The 12142-nt window shown below is 40.6% G+C and overlaps 1 protein-coding gene across 4 annotated transcripts in view; it reads right to left on the bottom strand.

The window, feature by feature from the left end:
• The window catches only part of OGDH (oxoglutarate dehydrogenase), a 74164-nt gene that overhangs the window by 32111 nt on the left and 29911 nt on the right, over positions 1 to 12142 (bottom strand). For 2 of the 4 annotated variants that reach the window (XM_020803564.3, XM_020803563.3), the window contains exons 5-7: positions 7811 to 7855; positions 5665 to 5780; positions 2335 to 2489 (exon numbers count right to left, since the gene is read on the bottom strand). In XM_020803564.3, coding sequence (XP_020659223.3) covers positions 2335 to 2489; positions 5665 to 5780; positions 7811 to 7855 — 316 coding nt within the window. The remainder of the gene's footprint in view (positions 1 to 2334; positions 2490 to 5664; positions 5781 to 7810; positions 7856 to 12142) is intronic. The other 2 variants (XM_020803565.3, XM_020803566.3) reach the window with 1 other exon arrangement.

The following is a 12142-nucleotide window of genomic DNA, read 5'->3' as shown; positions in this document are numbered from 1 at the left end:
AATTCTGTCTCAATGGCAGTTTCTTGCCCACAGTATAGGCTACATATCAGGACAAACAAATATTGTGACACAAGCATTTCTTTTAGAAAGCCCCATAGCATGTTGTAATTTATACAGCCAAAAGCTTTGATGTAATCTATAAATCATAGACTTTCCATTGATGTTCTTTGGTATTCTCCTGTAGCCAACATGTATTTGCAATGTGATATATAATGTCTTTCTTTTCTAAATAAAGCTTGACCACTGGGCATTTTTAACTTTTGTGTCTCATCAGACTATAGCACTCCAATTCAACAAGAAAAAATATGGAAAAAGGCAAAAAGGCATATGTGTAAGTGTACTGAACTGAATAAAAACAATTACTTTCTTTACTTTATTTATGCCAACCGCCTTGACAAAAGTACTTTGGGGGAAGTTATTCTGAAAAGGACTGAAAAATGTATGTTGGACTCTTTTTTAACTGAACTGATTCTAGGAAGAACACTGCTTATAGAAGAAAGGAGGAAGGAAAATAAAAGATGATAAAGAGATTAACTCTACTTGCCTATTTAGAATATCTGCTGCAATTAACAGAAAGCCCAGAAATCCACCCCACCACCACTTGGGGCAAATGCCAGGGACAAGTGAGAATTCAGTACCATTTCCTGTATGTTGAACACATGATATGGTACTTAACCTTCCTCTCCCCTCTGCAGCCCTCTCCCACTGTAGCCTCTAAAGAGGAAATATAGTGTCAAGGAGTATATTTATGTCAATCCTTTCCATCTCAGTTAATATGAAAAGGGAAGAAAGGCATAGGAAAAACATAAACAAAAGACAAATGAATTATGACATTTCTGAGACTATCACATTTATTTCATTATGAGCTTTTCTGGATTGCCATGACATTTTTTCTGTTTTTGCATAAACAGACTAAGAATTCTTGTTCTGCTGTAAGGAAAGGGTCCTGCACAGATGGTGCCTTCAATTTTATTGGCATTATTTGTGTTGGTACTGTTCGGTGTGGTTGAATATATCCTTCTGTACTTTTGATATTTGTGTATTTCATCACGGTTCATTATGTCACCAGTTGAGGCATGACATGGAAATATCTAACTTGCCTTGTTTCTTGCTTTTTCTTTGGAGGCGGGATTAATGCTATCATTGACCAGCCCTTAACAAGAAGGAACACTCTAGTTACAATTGCATTTGGAAATCAACTTTCTCTGATACCGTTCCCCTGAACTTATCAAGGTAAAGGTAAAGGTTCCCCTTGAGAATTTTTGTCCAGTCATGTTCGACTCTAGGGGGCGGTGCTCATCCCCGTTTCCAAGCCATAGAGCCATGGCCAGTGAGACTTAGACACGGAACACTGTTACCTTCCCAACGAGGTGGTCCCTATTTATCTACTTGTATTTGCATGCTTTCAAACTGCTAGGTTGGCGGGAGCTGGGACAAGCAATGGGTGCTCACTCCATTACGTGGATTCGCTCTTACAGCTGAAGATCTACAGACCTTACAGCACAGAGGCTTCTGCGGTTTAACCTGCAGCACCACCACATCCCATGTCACCATGAACTTATGAAACACTTTTTAAAAAAAGATTCTGTCTACTGAATTTTATTTTGGCTTGATTTTGGAGGGTGGGGAGGGAAATTAATATTGTCATTGATAGACTGATCTCAGCATTTGATGGGAGGATGGCTGCACTGAAAATATGCTGTCTTTGACACTAACATTTTGAAGCACTCCCAAGCCACCCTGTGAAAAAATCACATCCTCTGTGAACCTCTGTACTGGATTTTGTTGTTACTGCTTATGAATCAGCACTAACACTGAAAATCTTCCCAGCCAAGAAACTCTTGCCACCTGATCTCGACCGTTCGAGGTGAATTAGCAAGAGTCAAGGTGGAAATTTTTTAAGTGCTACAAGAATTAGTGCACTGCCTGAAGGTCCAATGCAAGTGTTCCATGATTTTCTGGGGGAGGGGGGAGGAGGAGGAGGAGCAACACACAAGAGATACACTAAGGGTGGAGAAGAAATAGACAGGGTTGGGGGTGCAGTGAGGTCATGAGACAACATAGCAACTGGCTTCCTGCACAAGAAAGGGGAGATGGAACACCCTGCTACAAAATAAACTTCTGAGGTGAAATTAAGAAGCAATAATTTCTGCAAATTACCTAAAAAAGTGGATTCAAGAAGTGCAAAACAATATGCTTCTTTTCAGCCATCTGGATGAGTGAAACTATTTTCTCTGAAATCTGATTTCTGAAACAGTTTTCATGAAACCTGATCTTCCCTCTACCTACTATTATAGCACACTGCACTTCTGCAAGTTGAAAACATTTATGTACCTGGTTGACCTGACCAATCTAGCCAGCAGGGTGCGCTTTTCTTCATTAGAGAACTGCATGACACCAGGAGTTTCAAATTTCTGCCTTATCCATTGGCACTGTTCCAGATCATTAATAAACATGAATTCTACACCAATGTGCTGACAGTAAGCCATCTGTTCAACATGGAAAGACAGAATACCAGTTAAAGCAGACCTAGTACATCTCCAAGCACAAATTAAAATACCTTTTATTTCACAGTTTAACGCTAATGTACTTATTGGGGTACAATGAGCTTTCCAATTTGACTATCACAACCACCTCTATGTGGTAAATTTGTCTGTTAGACAGAATCAGAACTATTCAGCAAAGCTTCAAAGATGAATTAAACACTTAAGTCCAGGTCTTGACAATCCAAACACTACACATTATACCACTACAGTGGTTCTGAACTGAAATTCACTTCTCAGCAAACATCATTATAGGTGAAGACTGTACTGTATACAGTTATCTTCAAATATAGTAATTAAAAGAAACAAATAAAAAACAAAAACAAAAGCTGGATATTTCTGCTGTCCAGTTAAGTCACTGATTTTCAAGCCATGGAAATTTATCATGGTGGACAAAGTTCCGGGTTTTGGGGGAGAGGGAGATGAGGGACCCAACAGTTTGACAATTATTACAAATCTAACTCCATAAAATATAGTTGCAGAGCAATGCTGGTGTGTATGATTCATTCACATGGGGCAATGATTAAAGCTCCAAATGCCCAGCCAGTGCTGTGTAAAATGAGTATGCTTACATCATGCTTCAGAATCCTGACATTGCAAAGAGGTTCTGGGCCAGACAAGTTGAAGTTTCAAGTGTTCTCTCAAGATACAAGTTTGAAATCTAATGAATAAAGCCTCTACAGAAGTGGCACTACTAACTGAGCTTTAAAACTGTCACATTCAGAATTTTAACACAGCAAGGGGACTGTAGGAGATACAAATATACCCGAAAAAGGAATACTTGGGAAGTGGTAGCAAGACTAGCCTTTTAACAGTCTGGCTTGAAATTATTTTTAGGCATTGTCATGATACTGACACGTAACCCAAGCAGAGGTTACAAGGTTCTATTTCCTTCATCTGAAAATGGCAATGTGTTATGAAATATGTAAATGAGAACCTGGCCATTAACAGAGGATGTGGCCTTTAGAACTATAATAAAGGGAGACACATTTTGAGATGATAAGATAAACTGGTAAAAGGAACTGCTGCAGAAGCAGCGGAGCATTTGATTATTCTGCATGGACAAAATTATAGCAGGAATAGCATTGAGTTTTTTTTCTATCATACCCATCCCCTTTTCTTTGTTTAACAGTTAGTAGTAGTAACTGTTTTGTGTGGTAAATAGAAGGAACTCATACTTGCAAACAAAACTACTATAAAAAAAAGGGAACAAAGTTGTTTCCATGAGGGACAGCTATTATAATTTCCACACTTCCGCAGTTTTTGGAGTTGAGCATTCATGAGGATCAAGTCTCACAGTTTCTCATTTGTTGCTGCATGCCTTGACAGTCATACTTTGGCTTCTATTTTACTACCTTTTACTACCTTTATAACCACTGAACCAAGGATCACATTCCCGTCTAGTGTGGATTAATGAGGGTTCATACCAGGTTTGGAAATATACTGTACATTTGAAATTAAGTATACTCTGCATTTCCATGCAGCCTGGCTCTAGAAGGTAAATCTATACATGAACTTCCACAATATTCCCAGAAGAATTATCTCTGACTTTTTTGTCTTAAGGTTTCAAAGAACAACATCAGTCCTCAGAAACAATATGATCAGTTATTGTGATTCCTATGAAATGCTCAGCATTTTCAGAAACACATGGTATGGTAATAAGCTTATTCAGGTTCTTCACTTAAAAAGGAAGAACTCATAACTGATGGCAGTTGCTACTTTTAATGAATACGGTATGGCTTCTGAATACTGCAAGAGCATTGTTTTCAGAACTGAGTTTTCCAGGTGTGCTCTTCTACAAATGGCAACCAGGATCACTGCATCATCACTAGTACCAACAGTGGGACACAGGCTGGAAACAATGTGTGTCCCTCAGAAGGCTGCTTCCCAGACAACTTTACCTAAACCAAGGAAATGCCTTTTTGGAAAATGTGTGTATACTGTACAGTTGCTTCGGAAGTGAGACATCAGCATTTATTTTGCTATATTTGTGAAAGACAGTTCTTCATATATGGAGATCATTTAAAGGTAGCAAATATTAAACTTCTATCTAGTCTTGATCTCTTATAATTTCATATTTGTGCTTGCTTATATTTGTGTACTAGTGTTGAGATCTAGGTTCCAGTTCCATTCAACAATGAAGCTCATTGGATAACCTTGGGGCAGCTGCCATCTCTCAGCCTAAGCGACTTCATAGTTTTGAGGAAACAGTAATAATTATAGCTTCTACTCTAGTACTGAAGATTACCATTATCTTAAACAAGGCTTCTGGACTAATACCATCTAAAAATTGTTGCAGGAAAAGTGATTTAGGGTAACAAATTTATTTCTGATTTGATAACAGTTTGATTTTTATACCCTCACACTTGAACAAGAAAACTCTGCACATAATAATCTTGGGATCGGCTCTTGGCAATCTTCTTCCCAACTCCTGGCATGAAGGAGTGGCTGTCTGAATAAGAGTATGTGTTTAATTGAAAATAATTTGAGTGAACATTTTTACGTTGATGCAAGAAAGAAGGCCCAATGCCTGCAGTCTGACTTCCTATGCATAGACTGGTGAATAAGAAGAACAGCGGGTGTGGGGAACCACTGGCTAGAGAGATGTTGCTGAACTACAAATCCCACCAACCCCAGCCAATGCAGTCAATGGTCTAGAACAGTGGTGGCAAACCTTTTTGGGCTCGCGTACCCAAACGGGGGGGGGGGGGACCCAACGGGTGGCATGCCGTGGCGGCTGCCGAACCAGAAGTGGTGGCTGCCGAACCAGAAGTGGCAGTGGAAGGGGGAGTCCCAGCATGGAGGTGCCTCGAGACTCCAGATCTGTTGCCAGTGCCAGGTGCTCCAGATTCGCCTACTGAAGCACAGCACTGCGGCTGCAGCTGCCTTCTCAGGTTTGGCTGCGTGTGTGTGTGTGTGGGGGGGACAGCAATCCGGTGACTTATGGCTTGTGTGCCAGCAGAAAGGGCTTCGTGTGCCAGCTGTGGCACGTGTGCCATAGGTTCGCCATCACTGGCCTAGAAGCTACAGACCAACATCTGTACAGCCAAATGCTCCTCATCTCCTAGGAAGAGAAATATCATAACATTCTTTAATTATCCACTGCTTCTGCACCTCTTACCTCTAAACGGCAGATGATTTCCCGAAGTGGGAGAGCAGATTCATTTCCACCAATAAAAGTGGTAGTAGGCAAGCGGAAGACTTTGTCGAGGTCTGATTCATCCAGGCCATAAAACCCTGCAGATGTTCATGGACAGGAGAAGGCAAAGGAGGAGTGGGGGAAGGTGTTCGATGCAGATAGCCATGGTAGAGCAATCAGGTTTTGGTGGAGAAAGGAAGAGACAAGAAAGCAGCACAAAATAAGCATGAAGACGATTTGTATGAATTAAATTACAAGCAGGAGTTAAAATGATGGATATGTATTCAAGAAAAAAAGGTTATTATAAGGTATGGAGCAGATAAATATAAGCCATATACAGTACTTGATACAAAAATTGGTAATTATACTCAAGGAAGGAATCAAAACAAAAATTTAAGACCCAAATACATATATTTTAGAATATGAGAGGATACAGGTATTGCAAGCATATATTGTTACCACATTTCACCACATATTCAGAATTAAAAGTAAAGTGAAGCATGAAATAAAGTGTTAAAGAACCAACTTCCAGAACCAAAAGGTTGAAAAGTAGCAAGAGTTTAAAGTTCTGCAGAGGACTCTCCTGAATAGCTCACTATGAAGGGGGCCAAACACTTCAAAGCGAGTTGGTCTCTCTGAAAGTAAAACACATCTCACTATATAGCTCTCAAATGCTTTGCTTCCTTCAAGTTGTGCAATTATTTCTCAGCACTCCATTTAAATATCTATGATCCAAAGGCTTCAGTCTGCAAGATTATCATGCTATCACAGATACTTCAGCATCAACTACTTGAATAATTATGGGTATTTCAGCTGAACAGTTACCAGTTCTGAAGAACAGAAAGATTCTATACAACAACCTGGCGTGAACTTTATGATGTTAAAGACAAACTTCTAACGCTTATCTACTTAACCATCAGTCAGCTATGCACAAAAATCTCTTCTACTATAAACAAAAATTGCTTTCCATTTCGAATCAGTGAATTAATGCTGCATCAATGCATAAATAAATAAATAAATAAATCTAACACGCTGACATCTATCGAACAATAGCCGTGTGAAGTTAAATTAATTCTATCTAGGGGGAGATAAAAATCAAGCCAAAATGATGAACTAAAAATATGCTTAGATTCTGGTGTAAGGCTGTTGATTGAAGGGGCTACATCAGGACTAGATAACTATGGCCCTCCAGATATTTCTGGATGGCAATTCCCATAACTGTAGAGTTACTCTTTCTAATGAGATTAAAAACAAACAAACCTCATTCACAGCTTTTAGAAATCTACCATTTTTTGAATGCGGTGACTGATCAACTACAGAGGTCTTATGCAGTCAAATCCAAATCAAAGTCAAAACTAGGTACAATTTAGCAGACATATTCACAATCACAACATCAGGAAAGTTGAAAAATACACTCAGATCCACATTAAGCAAAGGTTTTGTTTTGTCATAAACAGAAAGAGAGAAGCTGTTCAGTTCTAAGAAGTACATATTAGTACTGTATTTAAACTAATATTGCTCATTTCAAACATCAGATGTAAAAGCATCTTTACAGCTAGCATCTTAATTACAGTTAAGAATATGGGCATCTACTGCTTAGCACTTCTGCAAGTTTACAGTCCTTTTCTACAAAGAGAGTTCAATCTCTTTACAATGCAGAAAGATAATCAAGAACTCTTTAAGGATGTTTGGATGTTATTATTTGGAAGCTAAACATTAGTGTGGAACATTCTATACAACAAAGTCAAGTAAATTCATACAACTCAGCCTAGGCACAACAGTCTCACAGCAACTTGTCCCAATGGACATCCAACAACAGTAAAAACCAGGATGCTAAAGCACGGCAAAAGTTCCTGAAACACTCGACACAAAACAAAATGGCAAGCAAACAACAGGAAAACGGCTACCACCATGAACCAAACAAAAAGAATACATAATATGGAAGCAAGATTGATGGAGCACTTCAATCACACATACCTGTTTCACCTTTAACATGGAAAACCATTTTGGGAAGTAATGCTGTTGTTGTAACATCAGACTACAACTTTACCTAAACTGTACCTGCCCGGAGTCAACTATTCAGGGAGTCCTAACTTCCAGAAGAGTTAAACACTCATTATTTGCATACCTCCTACTGTTAGCACTCTCAGCCGCTCCTTGAATACAGCAAGATCTGAGGAAGGAGGGAAAGTGGGATGCAGAAAGGAGAAGACAGAGAGACCCAGTCAAAGTTAGTTTTTTAAAACCCCAGAGATCTAAGAAAGTGTCACGTAAAGAGGAAGTTAGCTTTTCAAGCAATACTCAAACATAAACAGTTAAAAGCACAAAAGACAATAAAGGATTAAAATGAAGAATGATTACATTACTACAAGGGGAATAAATCCTTGAGTGAACCTTTCAGAGCCAGCCATTTATTATTTATTACATTTATACTCTGCCTTTCCACTAAAAGACAGCACTCAAGATAGTTTACAAACTTTTTAAAAATAAGTATATATGCCATACAAAGAATGAAGGGTGCATAAGTTACACCATATAGATACAGTTATGCTATATGGTTTGAGATCTCCTCATTATTTACCCAGGAATATATGAATTCATTTAAATCCACTGAATAAGGATCTACAGCAGAGATTACTACGCAAACATAGTCTTAGGTTCCAGAAACGTACATCTTGGTCTAAACAAAGACCTTAGCTTTCTTTCTTTCTTAAAACTACTACATTTACCTCACACTCTTCGTCCACAAAGGTTGCGATAGTGTTTCTACACATACTTTAACCTCACTACTAACCTGTAAAGTAAATTACATATGAAACTGAAGATCAGAGAGATTCACATTTGAATTTGTATACCCGACCTTCAAGTTTACAACGTAACTGCTTGCTGCTCCTGACGCTCCCGCTGTTATGTTCAGGTTAGTTTATCAACATGGGGATAACCGACAATTATGTTGCTTTAGTCCTCTTTGCTTTGCTGTAGCACCCTTTTTAATGCTACTTTCTAAGAAGGAACAATTTACTAACATAAATTTGACAAACAGAAATTAGTTTTATTACTTCTGATATGGCTAATGTTTTTCATTTGGTCTCAATGTTTAGCACTTTAATCTGCTTTGAATATGGGCTGTGAAAGGAGGAAAACATAGGAACTCTCTCATCTCATGGATCTGAGACAGAAAGCTTTCAGGATACTTCTGTAAACACTGTTATCTGTATGCATCTATCTACATTCCTTGTGCAAAATTGTATTTTCTTTGTTCAAAGGGCAGTGTTGTCTTGACTTGGGAACTAAATGATACCTTGCAGCAATTGTGTCAGCTGAGCATGGATGCTCTAGAGCACGGGGTCCCCAACCCCCAGTGCGGTGCCGATCCGTGGGCTTCCTGGAACTGGACCACGGAGACAGATCTCCGCCCCCTCTGCGAGCACGACACCCTCCCACAAGCATGGCATGCCCCTCCACATGACACGCCCCCTGCGAGTGTGACACACCCCCTGCGAGTGTGACACGCCCCCTGCGAGTGTGACACATCCCCTGTGAGCACGACACCCCTCCGCAAGCATGACATGCCCCCCTGCAAGCACAGGGATGCCCCTGCCCCCCCGCACACAGAGCCCACCCCCCCAACTGCTCTGCAGTCCCAAAAAGGTTGGGCACTGCTGCTCTAGAGCATTATGTGAAGGGTCTCAATGTCAAGAGAAGAAAATCAAGCATGGTAAAGTGCTAGTGACGTTTTATAAGAGCTTTGATATTTCTTCCATGAAAGGGAGTGCAGACAGCACTTCAGACTGTCAAGGGTCACTGGAGAAACAGAACAGTTGCCTTCAAAAGGCTACTGCTTGTGTAGCCCAAGGTGTAGTCTGAGGCTCAGAATGGAACCCAAGTGATTCAGACAAAGATGCATAGTCAGATAAGAATTGAAGCCCTGCCACCCTAATCCATATTCCTCAGGACAGATGTCAGATGGATACTTATTTGCCTCAGCTGACCAAAGTGCCAATCCACTAAGTGAAAGATGAGAAGGTGGATAACTATTGTATTCCTGCATTGAGCAGGGGGTTAGACTTGATGGCCTTGTAGACCCCTCCCAATTTCACTTTTCTAGGATTCTATGATTCTAACTCTTTAACGGGAAACAGCCTCAAAAAGTTATTGTCCAGGTTTGCCCTGAAGCTTCCCTGTTAAGCTTTTCCACAGCAGCAATGACCATTACTGTAAACAGCTTCTCATTCCACAATAAATTCATCAGAGAAATCAAGAAATGATAAGAAAAAGCAATACTTTGGAGGCAAAACTGTGAAAAACATAGCGCTGTGAAAAACATTATGCTTATTGATGTTTGTACTAGTCAAAATTTCTCAAACCATTGTCCAAATAGTCTGAACTTGCTCCTTGCCAAAGGTACAGATGGGTAGCTAGAATGGCACAGGTCAACATCAGAGAAAATAGTTTGCAGGACAAGTATCCCAATGGTCTCAACAGCAACTCTGCAAGTCAGGTCATGTTAAAGCCGTGCACTTCTATGTGGGTGGAACAAGACGTTTTAATGGGATGATTAAATCCAGGGTGGCCTTACAAATAAAAACAAACCTTTTAAATCCACAACAGTCTATTTCCAAATAACTACATATACAGTATATCACAGAAGTGAGTACACCTCTCACATTTCATAAGAATTTTAGTATAGTATATTTTTTTATGTGACAACACTGAAGAAATGACACTTGGCTACAATGTAAAGCAGTGAGTATATAGCTTGTATGACAATGTAAATGTGCTGTCTCCTCAAAATAATGCAACACATAGCCATTAATGTCTAAACTGCTGGCAACAAAAGTGAGTATACCCCTAAGTGACAATGTCCAAATTGGGCACAAAGTGTCAATATTTTGTGTGGCCACCATTATTTTCCGGCACTGTCTTAACCCTCTTGGGCACAGAGTTCACCAGAGCTTCACAGGTTGCCACTGGAGTCCTCTTCCACTCCTCCATGATGACGTCACGGAACTGGTTGATGTTAGAGACCTTGTGCACCTCCACCTTCCCTTTCAGGATGCCCCACAGACGCTCAATAGGGTTTAGGTCTGGAGACATGCTCGGCTAGTCCATCACCTTCACCCTCAGCTTCTTTAGCAAGGCAGTGGTTGTTTTGGAGGTGTGCCCTGTGGCCCAGTCTCCAAAGGATCATGCTCTGCTTCAGTATGTCAAGTACGTGTTGGCATTCATGGTTCCTTCAATTAACTGGAGCTCCCCAGTGCCAGCAGCACTCATGCAGCCCCAGACCATGAGACTCTCACCACCGTGCTTGACTGTAGCCATGACACACTTTTCTTTGTACTCCTCACCTCATTGCCGCCACAGACGCTTGACACAATCTGATTCAAATAAGTTTATCTTGGTCTCATCTGACCACAGGACATAGTTCCAGAAATCCATGTCCTTAGTCTGCTTGTCCGCAGCAAACCGTGTGAAGGCTTTCTTGTGCATCATCTTTAGAAGAGGCATCCTTCTGGGACAACAGCCCTGTAGAACAATTTGATGCAGTATGCAGCGTATGGTCTGAGCACTGACAGGCTGAACCCCCCCCCCCTTCAAACTCTGCAGCAATGCTGGCAGCACTCATACATCTATTTCCCAAAGCCAGCCTCTGGATATGATGCTGAGCATGGGCACTCAACATCTTTGCTCGACCATGGTGAGGCCTCTTCTGAGTGGAGCCTATCCTGTTAAACTGCTGTATGGTCTTGGCCACCGTGCTGCAGCTCACTTTCAGGGTTTTGGAAATCTTATAGCCTAGAGCATCTTTATGTAGAGCAACAATTCATTTTTTCAGATCCTCAGCTCATTACCATGAGGTGCAATGTGGAACTTCCAGTGACCAGTCTGAGAGAGTGAGAGCGATAACACCTGCTCCCCTTTCACACCTGAGACTTGTGACACTAACAGGTCTCATGACACCAGGAGCTGGAAAACAGCTACTTGGGACCAATTTGGACATTGTCACTTAGGGGTGTACTCACTTTTGTTGCCAGCGGTTTAGACATTAACGGCTGTGTGTTGCGTTATTTTGAGGGGACAGCACATTTACACTGTTATACAAGCTGTATACTCACTGCTTTACATTGTAGCCAAGTGTCATTTCTTCAGTGTTGTCACATGAAAAGGTCTACTAAAATAGTTATGAAATGTGAGGGGTGTACTCACTTCTGTGATATACTGTACACCTTTCCAAGAAGATCTGGAAGTCACTGAAATAATCTGCTTCTAAAGCAATGCTGATTTAAGAAATTTCAGGATCATCTCGCCCCCCCCCCAAGACCAAAAACAAACAAAGCCCAGGAATTGCGCAAATCTTTACTTTGGTTGGATACATTTTATAATCCTTTCACCACTCTACACAAAATTTCCATTTTAGATTTTAGTGCAATGGGGGGCAACACCCTGCTGGTGACTCATC

This window comes from Pogona vitticeps, chromosome 8 (assembly GCF_051106095.1).
Source record: "Pogona vitticeps strain Pit_001003342236 chromosome 8, PviZW2.1, whole genome shotgun sequence".
Taxonomy (NCBI): domain Eukaryota; kingdom Metazoa; phylum Chordata; class Lepidosauria; order Squamata; family Agamidae; genus Pogona; species Pogona vitticeps.
The sequence above is the reverse complement of the archived record's forward strand: the minus strand, read 5'-3'. Positions and strand labels throughout refer to the sequence as shown.